Source organism: Arachis hypogaea, chromosome 19 (assembly GCF_003086295.3).
Source record: "Arachis hypogaea cultivar Tifrunner chromosome 19, arahy.Tifrunner.gnm2.J5K5, whole genome shotgun sequence".
NCBI classification, from domain to species: Eukaryota; Viridiplantae; Streptophyta; class Magnoliopsida; order Fabales; family Fabaceae; genus Arachis; species Arachis hypogaea.
Window position 1 is genome coordinate 152,814,766 of NC_092054.1, and position 23,423 is coordinate 152,838,188.

At 29.7% G+C, this 23,423-nt stretch overlaps 4 protein-coding genes across 6 annotated transcripts; 3 read left to right on the plus strand and 1 right to left on the minus strand.

Moving 5' to 3' along the window:
* The first annotated feature begins 2,957 nt into the window (after nt 1–2,957).
* On the plus strand, nt 2,958–7,426 carry LOC112779263 (protein RDM16). 2 transcript variants are annotated; one of them, XM_025823513.3, is made up of 6 exons: nt 2,958–3,676; nt 4,290–4,571; nt 4,733–5,158; nt 5,253–5,444; nt 5,558–5,718; nt 6,268–7,426. In XM_025823513.3, exons 1-6 carry the CDS (start codon nt 3,116–3,118, stop codon nt 7,148–7,150), a joined length of 2,505 nt encoding a protein of 834 aa, XP_025679298.1. In that variant the 5' UTR covers nt 2,958–3,115; the 3' UTR covers nt 7,151–7,426. The 2 variants fall into 2 exon arrangements, with proteins under 2 accessions (XP_025679298.1, XP_025679300.1); XM_025823515.2 differs by lacking the exon at nt 2,958–3,676 and having other exon boundaries at nt 4,290–4,370; nt 4,453–4,571.
* A 1,484-nt stretch (nt 7,427–8,910) lies between these two features.
* Nucleotides 8,911–12,156, plus strand: LOC112775102 (cationic peroxidase 1-like). The gene is made up of 4 exons (XM_025818569.3): nt 8,911–9,231; nt 10,241–10,432; nt 10,529–10,694; nt 11,645–12,156. Exons 1-4 carry the CDS (start codon nt 9,010–9,012, stop codon nt 12,043–12,045), a joined length of 981 nt encoding a protein of 326 aa, XP_025674354.1. The 5' UTR covers nt 8,911–9,009; the 3' UTR covers nt 12,046–12,156.
* Nucleotides 12,157–15,478: 3,322 nt separating this feature from the next.
* Nucleotides 15,479–16,890, plus strand: LOC112775408 (chalcone--flavanone isomerase 2). Its single transcript, XM_025818995.3, has 3 exons — nt 15,479–15,895; nt 15,974–16,197; nt 16,453–16,890. Exons 1-3 carry the CDS (start codon nt 15,631–15,633, stop codon nt 16,729–16,731), a joined length of 768 nt encoding a protein of 255 aa, XP_025674780.1. The 5' UTR covers nt 15,479–15,630; the 3' UTR covers nt 16,732–16,890.
* A 57-nt stretch (nt 16,891–16,947) lies between these two features.
* Nucleotides 16,948–20,346, minus strand: LOC112775409 (chalcone--flavanone isomerase 1B-1). 2 transcript variants are annotated; one of them, XM_072228864.1, is made up of 5 exons: nt 20,091–20,254; nt 19,853–20,011; nt 18,782–19,005; nt 18,460–18,683; nt 16,948–17,254 (listed from the first exon to the last, which is right to left on the minus strand). In XM_072228864.1, exons 1-4 carry the CDS (start codon nt 20,194–20,196, stop codon nt 18,498–18,500), a joined length of 675 nt encoding a protein of 224 aa, XP_072084965.1. In that variant the 5' UTR covers nt 20,197–20,254; the 3' UTR covers nt 16,948–17,254; nt 18,460–18,497. The 2 variants fall into 2 exon arrangements, with proteins under 2 accessions (XP_072084965.1, XP_025674781.1); XM_025818996.3 differs by lacking the exon at nt 16,948–17,254 and having other exon boundaries at nt 18,315–18,683; nt 20,091–20,346.
* Nucleotides 20,347–23,423: the final 3,077 nt, after the last annotated feature.

The following is a 23,423-nucleotide window of genomic DNA, read 5'->3' on the forward strand; positions in this document are numbered from 1 at the left end:
AATTTCTCACCGTAGATTTCAGTTTACTAATGATCCATTTGGAAAAAATAGAGACCTACATCTAGTACGTAGGAATAGTGGCTACAACAGAATTAACAAAGCAGAGTCTACCTGTCCAATTGAGTAAACTCTCTTTTTAATTTGCTAGTCTTTTTCGAATCTTATTCAGGACACTATTGAAAGTTGAACGGGTCACCATTGAAAATAGTCGTTTGATGTAAAATAAATTGGACTTAGTTATGTCTTAATATTATATTTGGTTTAAAATAAATATAAAAATTAAAGGATAAATTTATAATTTAAAAAGTTAAATGAATGTATTTTTGGATGTTAGAAACAAAAAAGTAATATGAAGAAATAGTTATGTCTATTATTGAGTAAATTGCTAAATAATATATATACAATACTATATATAAATACTAGAAGAATCAAAATAATAAAAACGTAATATCTAATAATAAATATACAGATATGTTAAATGATTGTAATTGATATTAATTAATTCTAATTATACTACAAAAAAAATGTTATAAAAATTTCAGTTTTTCGTTTTTAAAAATTTTAGTCATTGTCCTCATTTTCTAAAGATATTAAAATTTTTTGTCTCAAGACTAAAATTTTAGTTCTGATTACTACGTATAATACTCAATTTCAATCCTAATTTTATAGTTAGTAGTATGAGTCCTAAAAAATAAATGTAGCGCATATTATATATATAATTAAGTAAAATATAAACATTTTTTTATTGAATTTTAAAAAAATATAACTTTTTTTAGTAGATTTTTTTCTTTATTAAAAAATAATTTTTATTTTTTATCAAAAATTTCAATTTTCACTGTAGCATTACCCATATATTTTTTCTTATTCCTTGCACACAAAGCTTTCTATTGCATGTCTATCCACTATTTATTTGTCAATGCATGGATAAAGATTCTTCTTCTCCATAGAGCATTGCATTATTGGTTTCGTCATTGATTGCTACCCACTTTAATTTTATGGCTTCCACTTTCAACCAATTTCTGAAATCTATCTATTCAAAATTTGGGTGTGGACAAGAATGTGTTTTTGCTTTTAGACTTTAGTATACTAAAAAAAGTCAACTATATATACAGGGAAATTCACACTACGAACACTCATATTGGAGGAAAAATTAAAAAAAAAAAAAAGTTTATTTTGGAATGGGAATGAAGGAGGGGAAGAAAGAAAATAAAATTAAAACGATGAAAGGTTTAACAATGTGTTGTATGTTTTGTCTTGTTAGGCATTCAGAGTTAGCACCATTGAGAAGCTAATAATAAGAACATGAAATGTAACTTGCTACGAAGGTAATCATTAATTTTAAATAAGTATGTAAATAAATGAATGAAAAAGTAGAAAGGTGGTAGTTAATATAGATGGGCTACCATGCATGAACTACTATTTACCAAATTGGAAGCTAACTCTTACCAATTTAGGTGTTGCCCTGCGTATACTATTCAAATTTCAAAGTCAAAGCATAAATTTGGGTGCCTCCTAAGTCCTAACCATGTGTTTCTACACAACTGGATGCTGCTTCCTTTTTTATTCAAAAATAATATTTCTACTATTTTTTATAGTATAAAAACAAAATTTTTATTTTTTTATTTAATTAATGATATAAAAAGAAAAGTATAAAAAAGATATATGCAACAAAAAATTGTGCATATAACATTTTATTTTTACTAAGTTTTATATTAGTAATTTAGTGCGTTTGATGTGACTATCATCACTTCTTTTTCTCAGTGCGTCAAAATATAGTAAAAATTTGTATGTAGTTATGTTATTTCAAAATTGATATTTAAAAATTATAAATAGTAATTTAGTTAAATATATTAAATTATTAATTTTACTGTGAAGATAATTTCGTCTAAATTTTTCCTAAAAACATACCTTCAAGAGTTGCGTAGTTGTGAGCCAATTTGTTAGTAATTAGTAATATATATTGGGTTTAGTTAACATGTACTTTGAAAGTTTATGATAAATTTATTTTTAATAAAAAATTTTAAATATTTTTATTTAATAATGTAAAATAAATACATTAAAAATTTAGAATGCATTTAATTTGTGTTTTTATTTTTTATTTTTATTTTTAATATTTTTTGTTTTTTAAATTTTATGAAATAAAAAATGAAAATAGGAGATAAAAATAGAAGAGGAAATTTGTTTATTTTTACTGTTTTTATTTTTTCCTTCCCAAAATCTAAAAAACAGAATATTAAAAATAAAAATAAAAAATAAAAACGTAAACGTAAATCAAACACAGCTTAAATTTTTTATATTTTTTAATAAATTTTTTTTTGTTTTATAATCTTAACGAGGGCATGATACACGATAGATAAATCCATATATATATTTATACATTTTGAAAATGAAAATTAGGGATATTGAAAAGTCAACGGAACTAAAACCAAGAGTGGAGTGAATGGTAGAAAAAGTGTTCTTAATCAAACAATAAAAGCTTTCACAATTCACTCACAGTATCATTTTTTTTTTGGTATAACATTGGTATATGGGTCGCAAGCTATGCTGTTGTAGTTACAGAACAAGATCGAAGTCCATTTTATGCAACAAGTATATTGGGTTCATTGGGACGAACACATGATTTTGAAGCCCATTATATATCTCACTCATGTTTTTGAATGAAAACAATTTACCGACCAAAAAAAAAAATGAAAACAATTTTATAATCATTAACATTTTCCATGAAATTATGGATCAAAAAGATTTTCTGCCACTTAAACTTGTAAAATTTAATTAAGTTGAATATGTTATCAGAATATTTTATATTAATAATATATTTTAGATAATTTCTCAAATAATAAATTTTAAAGTTAGTTATTTTTAGCAATATTTAAATGTTTGTGCAATTTTTTATATTATTAAATTTATTTTTTATTGAAAATAATTAATAAAATATTGAATAAGTATACAAGAGGATTAGATATTTTGGTTTTGATTTTCATTTTCATTTTTTCTTTTCTTAATAAGCTCAACGTAACAGAGATAGAACACTATAGAGAGTGCAGATATTAGAGAGAGAGAGAGAGAGAGAGAGAGAGAGAGAGAGAGAGAAAACCGAATCTCCCAAACCCTAACGATGGACGACAGAGAAAAATCATCCAAGAGAACCAGAGATCGTCACTCCGATCGCGACCACAAACGCCACCGTGAATCCTCCGATGAGCACCGCCACCATCACCACCACCACCGATCCGACAGGAATTCCAAGCACGATCGCAAATCCAGGGAGAGGGATGAAGATGACCGAGAAGGAACCAGAGCTTATGACAGAGACGAGAGAGAAGGCAGCAGAGGAAGGTCGAAGCCTCGCGATGACGAGAGGGAGAGAGAGGATTCGGCGGAGCCACGACACTCTTCGCATTCGCACTCGCATAAGCGGAAAGAGAGGGAGCAGAGCCAGGAAGATAGGGATGATAAGAGGGTTAGGGTTTCCGAGGAGTCCAAGGAACTGAAAAGAGAAAGGAGAAGGTTTGGGGATAAAGCCATAAAGGAAGACGGACAAGAAGCGAAAATTGATAAAGCTGCCATTGAAGATAAGAAACAAGTTCTCGATAATGAGGTCAAGTTGAAGCACGAGGAGCTCACTGATAACAATAATAAGCAGATTGATGGAAACGGGAACGCTTCTCTGAATAATGTGAGTTCTAATTTTTCCCCAACTATTATGTTTTCAGGGTTTCACGATGGATAATATCAATTCTAAATTGTAGAGATATCTATTTTCCTGGTTTATGTTAATGCATTATTCAGAATTGTAGGCCTGTGTGTTTACTTTCAGTTATTGAAGATGTGCAGTGAAGGTATCGGTAATTAGTAATAATTTAGTGTACTAGAACGGTAATGCTTGTAGAATAATTTGAGATACTGTTTCAAGGTGTTGGATTATTACTGCTGGTTTACTAGAGACATGTTTTGATGTCTTTCCATGATTGCGGTTTACCTTTCTGTGGAACCTAATCTTGAAAGTACAGCAAAGTTCACGGACTCTTTGGATGCTTCTACCTGCACTTTTCGCATTTATTTTCTGAATTTCCATTCCAATACAAGATGGGGTAGAGCAACAATTAGATAAGTGATAACATTTTATTATGATTTCTCTGCCAACTTTTGAAAATAGGCTCTTTCTCTTAATTTTATATGATGTTTAGTATTTTGTTTTTTTTTTTATCATTTTTAAAATTTGTTGAGTGTATCTATACTCTTTTTTGAAGATTTACACATTTACTGGTGTTTTATCATTGCACTTTCAGGGTTCTGCCTTGGGATCACCTGCTGTGGCACCGACGAGTGCTCCTGAGGCATCTTGGGGCCCTACTTCTTTTCCTACTAAGGTATCTTCAAATTCTACCACAAATGAAAATAAGGGAGTTAGTATTACCAGGTCTCATGAGGTTACTGGAAAATCTAGTACAGATGGGTCATCTTCAACTGCTGGGAAAAGTGGAAGCCTGTCTATTGATGCCTTAGCTAAGGCTAAGAAAGCTTTACAGATGCAGAAAGAGTTGGCTGAGAAGCTGAAGAAGATTCCTCAGGTGAGTTGAGCTATTTCTGTCTGTTAGATATTTATATACGATGAATAGCTGCTGATTCTGGTTTACTTTTTTTTATTTATTATTATTTTAAATTCTGGTTTACTTTGCCAATTATCTTATCAATTATACATGTTCATCTGGAGCACTTCTTGATTGCACAGTTGAACAAGAGTTCTCCACAGAACTCATACGGAAGCACAAAACCTGATGAATCTGCCATTCCCTCTGTTAGTGCCGGAGTGGCATCAAAACCTTCTATGTCATCTCCATCTGGACCTGCAGTAAATGTACCGGTTCTTTCTTCGGGAGCTAGTGGCTCGACTGCCGCTGGTATTCCAACTCCAACTCCAGCCAACTATGAAGCTGTCAGGCGTGCTCAGGAGCTTGCTGCTAGAATGGGATTTAGGCAAGATCCACAGTTTGCTCCTCTTATAAACATGTTTCCAGGTCAAGTGGTAGCAGATATTGCCGTTCCACAGAAACCCACCAAAGCCCCTGTTCTTCGTCTTGATGCTCAGGGAAGGGAAATTGATGAACATGGAAATGTTGTTAATGTAACTAAGCCAAGTAACCTTAGCACATTAAAGGTGTGTAATGTTCTTAATTTTTTCTTTTTTTACCATTTATCTGCATATATTTGGGATTGGCATCTTGGTTACTGTCTGTTTCTGAACATTGTAGGTCAACATTAACAAACAGAAGAAAGATTCATTTGAAATACTAAAGCCTGTTTTAGATGTCGATCCTGATAGTAATCCCCATTTTGATCCAAGTATGGGTATAAATAAAAACAAGTTCTTGAGGGTCAAGAGACAATTTCAGTTTGTGGAGGAAGGAAAATGGTCAAAAGATGCTGAAATAATAAAATTAAAGGTACTTTTTCATCTTTCTGTTATCCCTGCAAGACCCATTATTAATTTGCCCTTATACTTTATTCTTTACATTCGTATTATATATCCTTTGCTGTTATTGTTTGACTCCTGCAGAGCAAATTTGGGGAAGCTCAAGCAAAAGAGCAGAAGGCCAAGCTAGCACAATTGGCAAAGGCAAAGGCTGCTCCTGATATAAACCCGAACTTAATAGAAATAACAGAGAGGGTTGTAATTAAAGAGAAACCCAGGGAACAAATTCCAGAAATTGAGTGGTGGTAAGTATCTGCTTACCTGTACTAGTTGGTTTGTTAAGAGCATCATGGTTGTGCCCTGGTGGAAGTTTAAGGTTTGTGTGAAAGGTGAATGCATAAATTTAAGTAATTAATCGTTTTAGCTAGTACAGATATGTTTAGGCAATACATGAAGTTATGTTCTTCCCTTTCAATCGTTTTTAGAAATAACTATATTTTGATGCTAGGAAAGTCATGTTTCGTTGTTCTTTTTACTTTTTGCTTACTTGTCCCATCTAGTACCATCATTCTCTTCATTGTAATGATATTCTTCTTTATCCCCAAAAACGAAAGTGCTGATGCTAGATTATAACAAACTGGAATAGCAGGTTGATTGGTAACAAAATGCTAGTATTATCCTTGTGCAAAGTTGGTATAACATCTTTGTCCTGTAACTTGGACTTTACTATGAATTGCCTGATTTTTGAATATCTGCTGTTGAATATAATGTGGCCCTGTCATCTGTTCTATTGAAACATGCTTAAATGCCGATAAAAGTTATAGTTCTTTTCCTTAACTGTTTGAATTTTTCAGGGATGTACCTCTTCTGCAATCTGGAAATTATGGTGACAGTGCTGATGGAACCATAGGAGAAGACAAACTGAAAATGGAGAAAATCACTTTTTATGTGGAGCATCCTCGTCCTATTGAACCACCTGCTGAGCCTGCACCTCCACCACCTCAACCCCTCAAACTAACCAAGAAGGAACAGAAGAAACTCAGGACACAGCGGCGATTGGCCAAGGAGAAAGAGAGGCAGGAGATGATAAGACAAGGTGTAATAGAACCTCCAAAATCAAAGGTCAAGATTAGCAATTTGATGAAAGTACTTGGCTCTGAAGCAACACAAGATCCTACTCGGCTTGAAAAGGAAATACGAAGTGCAGCTGCTGAACGTGAGCAGGCTCATATAGATAGGAATATTGCACGCAAGCTTACTCCTGCTGAGCTGCGGGAGAAGAAGGAGAAGAAGCTGTTTGATGACCCTAATACAGTGGAAACACTGGTCTCACTTTACAAGATTAATGACCTATCACATCCAAAGGCCCGCTTTAGAGTTGATGTCAATGCTCAGGAGAATCGTTTGAGTGGATGTGCTGTGATTAGCGATGGTATTACGGTAGTTGTGGTTGAAGGTGGATGCAAGTCGATCAAGAGGTATGGGAAACTTATGCTGAGGCGTATAAATTGGAGCGAATTTTCAAAAGAGACCGAGGAAAATGAAGATTCGGATGACGATAAACCAGTGAATAAGTGTTCTCTAGTATGGCAAGGAAGTGTCGCCAAACCGAGCTTCAACAGGTTCACTGTCCATGACTGCATCACCGAAGCAGCTGCTCGCAAAGTTTTTGTGGATGCTGGTGTTCCCCATTATTGGGACCTAGCTGTCAACTATGTAGAAGATGAAGCTGTTTGAATTGTGTCTGGTGTTTTTGTTTTCATTTTTATTTCAATATGATTAACCTGCCTTCATTACTTTGACTGAAGTCTCTTGTTGAGTGATCAGTTTCACAATATGCAGTACAGTGTTTCAGACAAATAAGAACTATGGTGACTGCTAGTGCTCACTTATTTCCATTGGCCAGTGCCATCAACAGTGATTTGATGATGATTGTGTGGGATGGAACATTATATTTCGAATTTTGTGGCCTTGGGAGTACAATGAGATGGAGATGTTTCTTGCTGTGCTAAATATTTTGTTGATATTCCCTTCTGCCTTCTCGCGTAACCGTGTAAATTCTCTTGTATCCTGCATTCTTTATGTTACGCGCATGTTAAATGTGAAAACCGAATGCGTATATATTTTTGAGGTCATAATATGAATCCGATATAACAAGACGCAACGCAAGAATAATACGTTCTATTTTTATAAGAATGATTAAGGTTTTCTTTTTTACGTAAAACTAGATTTTACCTTAGTAGTTTACAATTTGACGAATACGCTATATTTCTTTTCAAGTGCTTAGTTAGAGTCTTTAAGAATGTTACACATGGTGAAGGTTAGGGGTGAGTATAAGTGTGAAATTAGAACTGAACCAATTAAATTGTAATTGGTTAAATTGTAATTGGTTCGAATTTACATTTTTTTGTATATGTATTTGAATCAAACTAAACCGATTAAAAACAAATTAGTTCGGTTTGGATAATTGGGTACCCGATAAAACTGAAATTCATAAAACAAAAACAAAAATTTTATCTTAAAAATTCTATAAGTATAATAAACATGTAACATTAATAGAAATAATCTAAATATGTTAAATACCAAATACATTAAAAACTAAATACATTAAAATTCAAATATATTAAACACTAAGCACATTAAAATCCAAACATGTTAAACACCAAACACATTAGAAGCTAAATACAAAAGTGCAATAGAAATAATCCTTCAAAGAAATAATCTTTCAAATAAATAATTTTTCAATTAATATATGGTTCGAGTCTACGGATTGGTTCGGGTTTTGTACCCCAAAACCATTACCTGAACCAATTACTAAAGAGAGTCATTAATTTGGTTCAAATTCGGACGGAAAACTAAGTACCCACTATCCGTGCTCAGCCTAATGAAGGTTTTTGACACTTAGGAAATAGGAACGATATACATTACTGTCATATTGAAGTCAGTTTGATCAACCAATTGAAACTAACCTTTGTCTTTTCTCTTCCTTAATTTCTCCTTCCCATAAAGAGGGAAATCCTTTTAATTTGGTGATGACTGAAAATTTTAGAGCAAAAGCGTTGAAATGCAGTAAAGGTATGCCATACCTCTTTAAGTTTATTTTCAGCCACCAAAACAGAAACGATTGGAACCAAAGAATGATAAGCATTATTCATTATGATGACATGGATCATAATCCATTGCTTTTCTTACATTTGGTTCCTCCTGACTTGAAGGCCAAGTACAATTAATGCCTTGCTATCAAAATCAGCAAGGAATTTTGATCAAAGTCAAACATTTTATTTTACCAAAATACAGCTATTTAATTAATTAATAACATTATAAATAAACGCTTTCTTGATCCCTAACATTTGTATCTGCATTTTTTGGTATAATCAAATCAATTATATATGATTTGTCTTGAGTTTGCAGAGATTTGACCCGTAGAATATGGACAATTTTACATACATAAACCTGAAATTTTGTGTAGTTGGTTGAACCTTCTTTTCTATATAAAGCATAACATTGTTATCATTATTCCATGTCCATGAAATTAACCATATCAATTACATATATAGTACATATAATCTTAAAGCACTGAATTGTGTTGTGTCTCAATGGCATCTAACAAGTGTTGGTTGATTTTGGCAATAACATTATGTGTTATTGGGATTGGTTCAGGTGATGATGATCATGAGTTGTTAAGTGAAAATTTCTATCACAAAACGTGTCCGAAAGCTGTTGAAACCATTAGGAAGGCAGTGATTGATGCTGTTTACCAAGAGCCTCGCATGGGTGCTTCCTTGCTTCGCCTCCATTTCCATGATTGTTTTGTCCAAGCAAGTCTCATTTCATGCATTATTATATATCCTATCCCTTATATATATAGTAGACTATAGTAGTAATGTATAGGCAGTGGATCCTCTTCAGTGAAGAAAAAACTGGATGGTGTCAATTGTGATCTCTCACCTTTCATTGCTTTCTCTCTCATATTTATTTTTGAATCCACTTATAAAGTTAATGGTGAGAGATCACACTTCATTTTCTCAAGTGTTAAAAAAACTGGAGATGATCAATTTCCGTAATGTATACTATATAGTTTCCTATACATGCATGCAATAGCAACTCCAATTATTATACAACAAAGTATAGAAAGCCAAATTTTTTTTTATAGCCAACTCTAACTAATTTTTTTCATTATTTTAAAATATTTTTTTGTTAATTTTTTTTATTTTCCACTCATATTAATCAAAATTTGACTTCAATTTCAAACACATATATTACTTATCTACTTGTCTTTTTCGTGATTTTCAACAAAATTATCATTGACTCTTGATATTCTATTTTACTTTTAGATTTTTTTTAGCAGAAATTTATATGTTCTTTTGGTATGTAATTTTGGGTATTCACGGGGACAAAGCTAAGTTAAATTTAGGAGGGACCAAAAAATAATTTTGCAATAGAAAGAGTAAAATAAAATTTTTACTTAGATGTATCATTTGTTTTTTTCACCGCAAATTTATGTACTAGTCATTCTACAAATATTTCATGATGAGTAAAGAATTTTAAGAGTAAAATTATAAAAAAAATAAATTTATTTAGAATGAAAGTAATATGATTAAATGTAATTTACTTAGATGTAATTAAAAAATAATTGAATAACTATGTACCGAAAAAAATTAATATTATTGAAGGATAAAATTAAAATTTATTTCTATATATTATTTTTGTTCCAACATTTTCATCCTATTTAAGTCCTTAATATTTCAAAATCGTCTTTAACACTTGAAAAAAAGTTTGTATTAATATAAACAATGAAGGGTGATTTTTATATATACAATAATACAGGGATGTGATGCATCGGTATTGCTAGATGACACCCCAAACTTTATAGGTGAGAAGAATTCAGCTCCCAACAAGAACTCATTGAGGGGTTTTGAGGTCATTGACAGCATCAAATCTCAATTGGAGTCCATGTGCCCTTCTGTTGTTTCTTGTGCTGACATCTTAGCTCTTGCTGCCAGAGATGCTGTTTTTGCTGTAAGTAACATCATAATAATACAATTAACCAATATCTAACTAATGAAAATTTGTGTAATTAATTCATAAGATAAAATGTACATATATATGTATCAGCTTAAAGGACCAAGATGGGAGGTTAAATTGGGCAGAAGAGACTCAACCACTGCAAGTTTAAGTGAGTCTAATTCAGACTTACCTGCTCCCTTCTTCAATCTCAGTTCCCTTATCACCACTTTCAAAAAGAAAAATTTCAACATCCAAGAAATGGTTACTTTATCAGGTAATAATTATATTAAGGCAACTACTCCCATGAAGATGGCAAAAACATCTTCTCATGATGATCCTTGTTCAAAAAGTGTAACTTATTTATTTAGCAACATTTTAAATAAAAGTAACACTTTTACTTCAAATCAAATCAAGCCCTACAATCTATCATCCAATGGTCAAAATGATGTATCTTCACATGATGATAATCATTAAATCTTCATTGGAGTAGCCACCTTATATTAATTCAACATATAAATTCATGATAAAAAATTTAGATATGAGTCTTAGATTTAATATAATACATCAAAATGGGGCACCTAGGTGAAATAGTAGAATATAAATTTCAGACTTTTCAGTCTAAATTTAGTGTAATACGTTAAGGGGATAAAATATTATTTTAATTTCTAACGTTTGGACTAAATTCTAATTTAATACTTAACATTTAAACATTTTATTTTTGTCAGTCACCAAAAAAAACATTTTATTTTTGTCCCAAAAAATTTTAAATAAGTTCAATGCTGTCCAATTATTAAATACTTAAATTTAATACTTATAGTTAACCGAACGAGTAACACGGATATTAATAATACTATTAGTTAAGTTATATCTTTTTTTATGTGTTAGAAAAATATAACTAAAATTTTTATGTAATATTTTTTTTAATTATTTTTTCAATTTTCTTTTGATACAAAATTCTAAATCCTAACAATCAATCAACGCTTTAAAATAAAAAAATATATATAGGAAAAGTATGAGGAGCCAATTAAATATTTGTACAATGTGTACAATAGAGGTTTAGGGAATATTAGAGATATAATCATTAGTGTTACATTTTTCTATCAGCTGAAGCTTTTGGGATGAGTGGTTTATATTATGACATGGTATTTGAACTCTAGATCCGAAAAGTTAAGAGTTCGATCCTTGCATTTGATGATTTTTAATTTTGTATTGTTAACTGTTCAGGAGGTCACACAATAGGACGAGTGAGGTGCAGATTCTTCAGAGACAGGATTTACAATGAGAGCAACATAGATCCAAGCTTTGCAGAAGCAATGAAAGCATTGTGTCCCTCTGAAAAAGGTGATGGAGATGACAACCTCTCTCCCTTTGATTCAATCACTCCAGACACTTTTGACAACGCTTTCTATCAGAATCTTGTGTATCAAAGGGGTCTTGTGCACTCTGATCAGCAGCTCTATGCTAATGGAGCAGGCATCACTGACTCTCAGGTCTTTATGTATAGCAGAAACTTTGGTCGTTTCAAGAAGGATTTTGCAGATGCCATGGTTAAGATGAGCTTGCTTTCTCCTATCACTGGCAATGATGGTCAAATCAGAACTACATGCAGATTTGTTAATAATTAGTTTATTATTACAACATCAAAATTCCACTCTTTCTTATCATCATATCATTCCTTCACTCATGTTTCGTTTCAGTTCATCAATTCAGTTGTGGAATATAATAAATATTTATGTTAAGAGAAATGTTCTCAAGACTTAGAAAATAATATGCTATTAAATTTAACTATCGGCAAACATAAAAATTAGAGTATATACCTCAATAGATTCTAAGAAATTTTATGTTGAATGTTTTCATCCTTAAAATTTTTTTATTATATTGAGGTACTGAATTTTATAAAAATAAGACATATTTTAAATTTATTATATTTATTTGGATAAATAGATTCTCAAAAGTGTGACTAAATGATCTATATGTCTTATTTTTATAAAGTTTCAGATCTCAATGTAATAAATCTTTTTTAAAAATGAAAATATCAACTACAATTTTTTAGAGACCTATTTGAATATATACTATAAAAATTATTGATATAAAAAAAACAGAATTTGAACAAATCCAAATAATATGATATAATTTCAAGTTGCAAAATTAGCTATTTATTTCACCATCTGCTTCTAGAACTTTGCCCTAATTATATGCAGCAAAAAAGGTCGTGAATTGATCTATGGAAGTTGAACTTGCCTCACAAAATTAAGCTATTTATCTAAAAAGTTCTCCATGATCGTCTTCTGATACTTGCTCAAATTCACCGCCGCATCCCATCAATATCAGCAGCTGAAAGTGAGTTGAGTTGAGTCGAGTCAAATTAGACCAAACTCAAGCTCGACTCACAAAAATTGAGCTTGGCTTACGACTTGACTCATTAACAATCGAGTCTATTTTTTAAGCTCAAGTTCGACTCACCGAAAGCTCACGACCTGACTCGAGCTTACGAGCTGGCTCAAATAATAGAAACATAATCTATAATTCTATATTAATAAATTATAACTTATATATTTTAAAAAGTATTTAAAAAATTAATTTTATATATTGTTTATCTATCAATAAATTATAAATTTTTTTTATATCCTACATTAAAATTATATATAAAAAATAAATATAAAATTTTAAATAATTAAGATCATTAATATATATATAATCAAGACCGCTCACGAGCTAATGAGCTTTAAGCTCGACTCATTTAATTTAGGAGCTCAATTTCAAACTCAAATTTGGCGTACGAGTTTAGCTTATCGAGTTCGAGCTAGCTCATGAGCTGACTTGACTCACTTCCAATCCTTTATATCGTCAATATGCTCCTGCTGTCATGAAACAACATAAACAATCACCCATTGTTTGATCGACTGCTCTGGAATTAAGGAAATATGATCTCAGAATTACCTTTATAATTGTCTTCTCCCTCAAAGTCCTAACGATTTTTGGACATGATGGACTGCATCGACGTAGATGTTTAACCCGTTGAAAAATGTTGACTGTAGTCCTCAATTGCTTGCCATCATTTGCTGAACTATTGGAAAGCTCGCAACCAGTTAGTTTTTAAAGGTTCTACTTCGATACTGTCTGCTATTCTAATAAACTCTGTCAAATTGTTCTGTAAAATTTAAAAAATTTTCAGCTTAAATCGTCAACTCCATAAGACAAACTCTTAATTTCATTCAATTTGATTTATTATTCTTTTTTCTTTAAAATTCTTCTTCGTCTTTCGACCAACACCGTTGAATAAATATCTTTAGTGCATTATTTTAAAAAATTCTCACCGTTTAACCTACTTTTCAACATCTTTATATTTTATTTTTTAATAATTAATAAAATATAATTTACTATTTAAAAAAAAGGATTTGTTTGATTAACGGAAAATAAAACACTCTTAATACCTTCCCTACAAATATAAAGAATATATATAAGCCTTCAAAGAAAAATTTGAACTCCTACATTTTTAATTAAGGAAAGAAAAATGATGAGCTACTAAGTCAGATTTTTATTTTATTTTGAAACTTTTTCCTTAGAAATATAGAACAAGAACGTAGCTACTAACTAACCAACCCGTGAATTTGAGAGTTTGAGTAATTATTACTGATTAGAATAGTTGAGTGTTAGTTGCACATTGACTTCAAGTTTTAATAAGGAACTTCATTTTCAAGGGGGTTGGGTTGTGGAAACTGGAAAGTCCATCTTCATCAAGGGATATGCACCTTATTTCCACTCATATCTCCCTAAGTATCACATTTTAAATATTAAATAAATCACATTTAAGAATATGATGAATTAGTTCAAGAATATAATTTCAACTCATCAAAGACTTCTGAGCATAGAGTGAAGGAGAATGTAACCCCACTATATATATAGACATGCTAATAAATCTAGTATTCACTTTTTGGACACTTACGTGGAAGATTGGGGTATGTTCAGTGATGAATGTGAGCTCGGTAATACTAAAATAACTGAGTTAAAACATAGTGGGTTAGAAGAAAAAATAGTGCAGGCATTGATTGCTTTGCAGTGATTTGATCAATTTAGAGAGCCCAAAAAAAACATGAATTATCTTTAAAAAGAAAAACTAAAATATAGCGGCTGAGGCTTAGCTCAGATGGTAAATCATGTGCCTCTTAATATGTTGCATCCAGGTTTTTTAGTGTTGTGTAGGTGAGTATATAATGTGGGTGTATAATGATACTTAAAATTGGGGTTGTCCAATCCATTCGACAAAAAAAAAAAAAAAACTAAAACATAGAATGGACTAATAATTTCAATATTTTAAAAATTTCAACAATTTAAATTATACTAATTATTACTAATAATTCTAAGACTACAATGAATAAGATTTACATTTCATCCTAATTTTATTTATGGATTTAAATTTTATCTAAAATCCAATTCTGTTTTATCTACATATTTAAATTTTTTTAATTCAATTCTAACTATATTTACATTCTAAAGTTCAACATTCGATTTATTTATAATAAATTAATTTTTTCAATCAAACATAATATTTAATCATTTTAAAATCTATAAACATACTAATAAAATAAAAATGTAAAGTTTAGTCTATATTAAAATTAAAAACAATAAAATTATAACAACATCTTTATTAAAATAATAAAAATAAAAAAATGTGAGACTCAATTCATTCTACCTTTAATTGAATTTGCTATAGATTAAGTTAACAATTCTACTTAAACGAATTGAATTAAATTAAATATCTGTGGATAGAATTGATATTTTCAATTCTACTAACTACTTATTTTGAAGTCAATGAGTAATAACTCAAATGGTATAGTCTCCCCATACTCAATTAAGAGGTTGCGGGTTCGAGTCTCCTATTTTTGATAAAAAAAAAAAAAAACTACTTATTTTGAAGAAAAAAATAGTCAAGATTTTGCTTTTTTTCATATAAAAATATTATTTATTTATTAAAATTAATTATCAAAATCAGTTATTATATATATAATTTATTTTTAATAAATATTTTATATTTTAATATATATTCATACTAATATTTTGTTGGATACCTAACATAGTTGTTAACCCAAAAAATTAACCGGCGGCGGTGGTGGTAGGTGGATTGACTGATAGGTGAGGCAAGTTGATAGGATGGGAAGGTAGGGTCTATAAAGCTACACGCCTATTCCTTCCATTCACTCACTTTCAAAATGGTCCTACCCTCCTCCTTCACCGCCGTACAAGTCGAGAATGTCACGTTTCCGGCCACCGCCAAAGCTCCAGGCTCCGACAAGAGCTTCTTCCTTGGCGGAGCAGGAGTCAGGGGCCTCCAAATCGACGACAAATTCGTCAAGTTCACCGCCATTGCTGTTTACCTCCAGGATAACGCCGTTCCCTCACTCGCCCTCAAATGGAACGGTAAGACCCCGACCGAGTTAACGGAATCCGTCGACTTCTTCAGAGACATCGTTACAGGTAACCGTTACTCTCTGCATCCAGGCACCTATGGCTGTGAAAACTTTAACAGCACTGATCTGAATTTTTATGGTGTAGGTCCGTTTGAGAAATTTATGCAGGTAACCATGATCTTGCCTTTGACGGGTCAACAATACTCCCAGAAAGTCTCTGAAAATTGCGTCGCTATTTGGAAGCATCTTGGAATTTACACCGACCAAGAAGCCAATGCCATTGACAAGTTTCTTTCCGTTTTCAAAGATCAGAATTTCCCTCCAGATTCCTCTATTCTTTTCACACTATTACCCAACGGATCTCTAGTGGTTAGTAATGCCACAATAAAAGATGATTACTAAAATTAACCACCAAATTAGTATTATTAATTTAATTTTGATGCATAATATAAAACAGATTCATGCGAGTTAGTTATTTTTTTCTGATATAGTAATTGTCTAGAATAATCCATGCTTATCGTAGCAGAATAATCACACTTTTTTATAGCTGCATAATCAAGCTTTTTTTTATGAAAATCAAATATGTATATGAATATGAAAATCAATTAATCACACTGTTTGCAGATTGGTTTTTCTAAAGATGGATCTATTCCAGAAGCCGGAACTGCAGTGATTGAGAATAAACTACTCTCAGAAGCTGTGCTTGAATCAATGATTGGAAAGCATGGTGTTTCCCCTGCTGCAAAACAGAGTTTGGCCACCAGATTATATGAGTTATTCAAACAGAGTGGTCATAATGATACTGCTGATAAAAAATTGCATGATTCTGATACTGATCATGGATTACATCACACGAAAAATGGAAATTCGGTTGCCGAAGATGTAGCAGAAAAATTACCTTAGGAGCACATTCAATCTATCACTCACGAGCTTCTAGTGTATTAATAAAATGAATGGTGAAAAGGTAGAATTTCTTTGTTTTGTTACTATGATATGTGAACAAATATAGCACAGATGGTTGAGGATCTGTGTGAATATAATGCAGAGTTCAGGTTTTTATGATGGTTTTCTTTCTGTATATATTAAATGAGACACCAAAAGAAAAAAAAATGGTGGAAATTAGGGAACATAAGAAGCTTGATGCTTTGGATACAAAATCTGTTACAGCATATTATGATACAAGTAGCCAAGTACAAGGATAATTCAGAAAAGAAATTAGCATTCATTTTTACAATTGGATGTAATCTTTCTTCAACTGAAGTTAGATCTCAATGCAGGGGTTGGCCACATTCAGAATCTGAAAAAGTCTTGTAGTCAAACAATCTTTTAAAGCAGGGGTAACAGGAATCTCCCTCAATCATGGTCTCCAATACTGCCTTGTTTTCATTAGATGCATGCTGTTCTTCTGGTTGTTAACTTGATAATTCTGAGGAAATTAAAGAATTGGTTAATTTATGCTTGCGAGATTCTTGTGGACAACTAACTCTTTTAATTTGGGTGTGATTAAATTTCTCGATGCTGAGGCCATAGGTTGGACATTTTTGTCAGATTAAATAATAATCTTCTTAATATATTATTAAACATGAACTTGATGTCATTGATGCACCTCATGTATACATAGAATTCAAACACTTTTATATATTAACACACATCAGATTCTGTCAATGTAGTATTTACAAGCCTACTACTCTTATTAGCATATTCTCTTATGAAGCACATCAGCCTAACTGTGTGTTTAGTTTTCATGTATGCACAAACCAAACTAAACCAAGCCAAGGTTAAAAGCTTTTGTCTAAATTTGTAATTCTTTTATAGAATAAGTGAATAACTTAAATCCATATTTAATTATTCATTCAAATAAGGTGGTGGATCGATCATCATCACCACCACCACCACTTTATAGTTGGTAGACAAAGGTTTGGGTGCCCAATAACAACCGCAATTTTATAATTCAATGGATCTAATTCAACTTCAAAAACAAACTTAAAGTGCAAGAATTGTCTTATAAGCTATCATATAAATAGGTTTTATTATTTTATCATAAGTATGTATATTAAAGTATTATTAATGGATAATTTAGATATACATAAAAATATTATATTAATAATATTTCTATAATTTAAGTATAAATACGGTACTCTAAGAGTACTTTCATGTATATCTTTACTAGGATAAAAAATTAAGCATTCTAATTTGTTAGGATCGTAAATTATGTTTTTTAAGATAGAAAATATTTAATATAATTATAATATTTTTATGTATTTCTAAATTATCCATTAATAAGTATTAATATTAATATTAGTATTTCTCTATCTTCTTTTAGTCAAAAATTTGTTTTTTATGTTAAATATCATATGGGTTAAATATTTTGTAATTTTTAAGTATTGCTTTATCATTGTCTTTCATGTCAATATTTATGTTCTTGGATGAAATTACTTAGTGTAAGTAATGAAATTAATAGTCTAAGAAATATATACTTGGAGCTCTAGTAGGAAAATCTGCTTTGTTTCACTCATTTAATTGATTGGCAATTTGGCATAAAGGAAAGAAAAGCAGACAAGCACAGAGATAATTGAGACAAGAAGAGTGGCATTATTTATGACAAAGTAAACAGCAATGTCTAGTTGGAACCCTTTTTTATCGAAGGTTGTTATGAGAGCTTCAACTTCTTAGAACTCAATGGAGGGATTGGCTTCATTCAGAATCTGAGAAAGTCTTGTAGCCAAACTCTCTTTAAAAGCAGGGGAAACAGGAATCTCCCCAATCATTGTCTCCAACACTGCTTCTGAAAGTGCCTTGTTTTCAATAAATGCATTCCTATGTTCTGGTATTGTGTCATCTTTGGAGAATTTCAGCTGTTATTAATTAATCAAACATGTTAAATTAAATTAAATTACATTACTATTGGTTGATTAAAATTAATTAATTAATTAAGTATAGTATATATACTGACCCCTAATGTTCCATTGGGGAATTGTTCATAGAAGACAGTAGAGCCTGGTGGGAAGTTTTGATCCTTGAAGGCTTGTCTGAATTCATGAATAGCTTTTTCTTCTGCATCACCGAATTTTTCTATGGATTTCATGTATGCCACACAATTTTCTGAAACCTTCCTTACATATTCAGGACCATCCAATGTTTTAAGCTTTGACCCTCTAATCAGTTTCTCAAATGGACCTAATTAATTATAACACACCAGTCAGATCAATTAATTCACTTCATTATTCGATTGGTCTAAGAACAAGTTAAAATTTATATAATGTAATCCGATAATATCAAAAATACTATATACATATTAAAATTAGTCAATATATACATATAAATAATTTAATTTATTTTTAGTATGTATTTTATATTTTATATATATGACTCATTTAATAGCATATAACATGGTTGCAATAATATATATTGATTATTGAAAGTTTATTAGTATACATATTTTGTCTATGTCGAATTGTCGATGTAGTAGTAGGTAGGTGAGTTGGTATTATATATCATATCATCATGCTTATTTTTATGCATATAATAAGGGACTATTCAAATGCATATAATAAGAGATTATTCAACTAAAAATAATTTATATAAAAATATAATTTATTTAATTGATTATATTTTAAATAAAAATAATATTTTTATAATATATTAAAATTTAACTCTACAATTTATTATTTAAAAATTTAAAAAATTATATAAAGATAATTACAAAATTTTTATTAAAATACCCACCTACATATAATATTTCCAGTCAAAAAAGAATGTGAGATGTCCGATACAATATATTATTGACGTGCTACGCGTCAAAAGAAGCAATTTAATTAAAATTAAACTTCAATAATTGAGTTGATAGTAAAAGAAGAGAATATAAAAAGAGGGACCACACTACCAAAATTCCAATTAAGCTAGACAGCGGATTAATTATAAAATGAAAAAGTGTTAGGTAATTAACTTTTATATTTAAAAAAAAAATTAACTTAACAAGATGTTTTAGGTAGAACATTAAAATTAATTATGGAGGGTTGAGGACCTTGGATGATGTCTCTGTAGAAATGAAGAGAATCCAACAACTGAGCAGGGGTTTTGGCCTTCCACCTTGAAGCTAAATATGGAACTGCTTTGTCTTCCAAATATAACCCTAATCCCGTGAACGTGACGAATACCCCATTAATTGGTAACCCTCTCACTCCTGCAACCATTGCATGCATTATATATGTTATTTCGAAGAAGTAATTAAGTTGAATAGAGAAAGCGATCGATGGAAGAACCTGCGCCGGCAAGGAAATATGATTTGGTGGTCCCCGGAGGTGTGACCACTGGCGGGAATTCAAGGAACTCCACGTTGACTCCGGCGAGGGATGCTGCCTTCACCATAGCTCTATGAGTAGTGTTTGATGAGTGTGAAGATTAGAGGGCAAACTGGGTACTTTATATAGATCTTCAAACTTCAAAGGGATATTAAACAAATAATAACGTGACTTACGCTTCTGTCACCATAGACTAATACAGGGATTACAATAAAATTATTATTAATTTTTATTATTATTTTTAGTTATTAATTTTTTTTAAAATTTATTAACAAGGAGTGTTAGGGACAGCAACTTTTGTGATTTGTAGCATCAAATAATCATCAATGATAATTTTAATAGTGTGAGATTGGTGTGAGATTTCATTCAATGACTCACTTTTCTTTACTAGTTACATGCTGGCCAAAATTTGAAAAAGTTGCTGCCCCTAAACTTTTCTTTTATTAACTATGAAATATTTTAAAACGTCATAAAATATTCAACTGTTAGATATAAAAGTCAGATTTCAATATGATTTTTAGTAAGATTAAAAAATAAAATATTTTTATTTTTAAAATATTTTGATTTACTATAATTGATTTAAATTGCAATTTTTTTAGCATCCAAATATTTTTAAAAAATTAAAAAATCTAAAAATTGATTTTTGTTTTTATTTTTATGTAATTCTAAATAATTATCTAAACTGTATTTACAAAATTTCAAATTAAATAAATAAACAGTTTGTCAGTGCAAATACAGAAATTATTTGCTATTTATAAAATGTATATATATTAGTTATTTTTATTGTATATTAAACGATGTTGAAAATATTTTTGTTATTAATAAATTTAAAAAGTATTCTGTTAGTAATTTAATAATTAGAGATTAATTTTAGTAGTTTATTCAAAAAACATTCAAATATTAATAATATTCTTAAATAGATTTGTATAATAATAATTTATTCATCTTTACTAAAGATAATTTATTTATTTGTGGATAAATTTATCAGAATTTAAAATTTTATAGACAAAACAATAATTTATTCTCTTTATAAATATTATATTAAATTCAAGTAAAACAACACAAACCTAGCTAATAACATAAATCATTTTATTTTATTTTATATCGTGCAAATTACCATTGAATCGATGTATGTGGAATAAACTAAGAATATTAAAAGCCGTCAGAAAGGACAAAGGTTGGTCTAAACTCCAAATGGCTCCTATTCTTATACACATGTAGTGAAAATCCCACCGGGTAAACCATGTTAATTAATGTTTTGAATCGAACCGAATAGGTTGAACCAACAAGTATTTGACTATGTAGCTTAGTTGATAAGTTAAAATTATCTGTTTAAAAACTAGGGGTATCCATGGATCGGATCATATCCGCAGATCCGCGGTAAATATCCGCATCCGATCCGAAAATTGCGGATACGATCCGATCCGCAAATTGATCGGATATGATAGGATCCGTACTCTTTGTGGATCGGATCGCGGATATCTGCTCTACATCTGCGTATCCGATCCGCGGATTCGCAGATCCGCACTATAATAATTAAAAAATAAATAATATATATATATTTGGTATTATATTTACTTGTTTGTATGTTTTAGTTAGTAATTATTATTCATATATTGTATTATTTTATTTTTGTTATTTAGAGAGAGTTTGATTAAAAATATTTTAGGAATAAATAAGTTTAAAAGTATGAAAGAAATATCTTTATCAATTTTTTTTACATAGAAATATGATTAAAAAGAGAAGGTTTAATTATGCGGATATATCCGATATCCGATCCGATCCGATCCGTGCGGATCGGATCGGATCGGATCCGACACTAAAAAGTGCGGATATCATATCCGATCCGATCCGATGGAAATTGTGCGGATCAGATCGAATTTTTGGCCATATCCGATCCGATCCGATCCGCGGACACCCCTATTAAAAACTGTTCATAAACTGCTAATCAATTACTAAAATAGTATTTAAAAATTCGTATTTCTAATACAATAAATTTCAACAGATATTAATGATAAATAAATTATTAAAATTTTTTTAAAAATAACAAAAAAATTAAATATTAAATATATATTCTAACAAAATAATTTTAAAAATTAAATTTTTATTACAATTATGATTAAAAAAATAAAATCTTTTTATTCTTAAAATTTTGTAACTTTTTGTCAAATAGAGATTTTTTAATTTTTTTTATTGTGAATGACTATATTTTTTAAAAAAATAAAAACAAAAATTTAAAGATCAAATTTTGTTTTGAATTTTTTTACACCTTTTAAATATTTATTGAAATATTTCCAAAAAAATTTATAATATTTATTGATTATTTTTATCGTATTTTCAAATCATTCAAGGATTGTTTTATCGATAATATTTTTCAGGGATCTTTTAGTCAGCGACTAAATCTTTAGAATATCAAATTAATAGTTAACCCACTCAGCTGAAAATCAATCGGTTAAGCCAAATAAAAATTGGCCAATTTTTGTGTAGATATCTCTTGTTTATCACTCTTGTGTAAATATTTCTAATGAATTGCTAACGAATTATAGTTCAAATGTCATATTCTCTTCATCTTCACCTAAAAAAAAAGTGTTTCTAATGAGTTATTTAAATTTATGATAAAAAATATTTTTTATATATAATAAATTATCTTTATCTTTAAAATTTTAATATAATACATTTATTTTTCAAATAAGTAATTACAAATTAAGATATAAATTATTTTTTAGTATTTTATAATATAAAATATATAATATCACAAATATTATATAAATATAAATATTAAGATTTGACTATCTTTTATTTAACTCTTACATTATATTTATATGAGATTATAAAATTTTAGTTGGTTTTGCACTTTTTAAATTTATATTAGTATATATTTATATTTTTGTATATTTATTTATAATTTTACATATTATTTTATTATAATTTGGTTATTCTAATTAAACTACCATTGAACTAAATTAAACTTTTAAATCGATAAATCATTAATTAAAACAGGTCATTTGACAGTTTGATTTCTAAAACCTTAATATTAATCCTAATTTATTTTAATTTTGCAATTAGACAATATATATTTATTGTCCCTTTAGTCTCATATTCTATCTTTTTGGTATCAAAATTAATTTTGGAATGTCACTGAAAAAGTTTTTTTTTTAATTAAGACACGTTAATAATATTTAGATCAAGTCATATTTTTAATAAATTCAACATAATTTGAAATTACATTCTATAAATATTATATAATATTGATTAAATTTAATCTTTAAAATAAAACTTTATTAATGTATTATA

Bases quoted from the DNA above. Each gene is read 5' to 3' on its own strand.
- LOC112779263 (XM_025823513.3), top strand. From the start codon at position 3,116: ATGGACGACAGAGAAAAATCATCCAAGAGAACCAGAGATCGTCACTCC. The intron at 5,159-5,252 runs GTGTGTAATGTT...TGAACATTGTAG, and splicing joins GTAACCTTAGCACATTAAAG to GTCAACATTAACAAACAGAA. The intron at 5,445-5,557 runs GTACTTTTTCAT...TGACTCCTGCAG, and splicing joins CTGAAATAATAAAATTAAAG to AGCAAATTTGGGGAAGCTCA.
- LOC112775102 (XM_025818569.3), top strand. From the start codon at position 9,010: ATGGCATCTAACAAGTGTTGGTTGATTTTGGCAATAACATTATGTGTT. The intron at 10,433-10,528 runs GTAAGTAACATC...TATATGTATCAG, and splicing joins CCAGAGATGCTGTTTTTGCT to CTTAAAGGACCAAGATGGGA. The intron at 10,695-11,644 runs GTAATAATTATA...TTAACTGTTCAG, and splicing joins AGAAATGGTTACTTTATCAG to GAGGTCACACAATAGGACGA.
- LOC112775408 (XM_025818995.3), top strand. From the start codon at position 15,631: ATGGTCCTACCCTCCTCCTTCACCGCCGTACAAGTCGAGAATGTCACG. The intron at 15,896-15,973 runs GTAACCGTTACT...TTTATGGTGTAG, and splicing joins CTTCAGAGACATCGTTACAG to GTCCGTTTGAGAAATTTATG. The intron at 16,198-16,452 runs GTTAGTAATGCC...CACTGTTTGCAG, and splicing joins TACCCAACGGATCTCTAGTG to ATTGGTTTTTCTAAAGATGG.
- LOC112775409 (XM_072228864.1), bottom strand. From the start codon at position 20,196: ATGGTGAAGGCAGCATCCCTCGCCGGAGTCAACGTGGAGTTCCTTGAA. The intron at 20,012-20,090 runs GTTCTTCCATCG...CAATGGTTGCAG, and splicing joins ATATTTCCTTGCCGGCGCAG to GAGTGAGAGGGTTACCAATT. The intron at 19,006-19,852 runs GTCCTCAACCCT...ATAATTAATTAG, and splicing joins CTACAGAGACATCATCCAAG to GTCCATTTGAGAAACTGATT.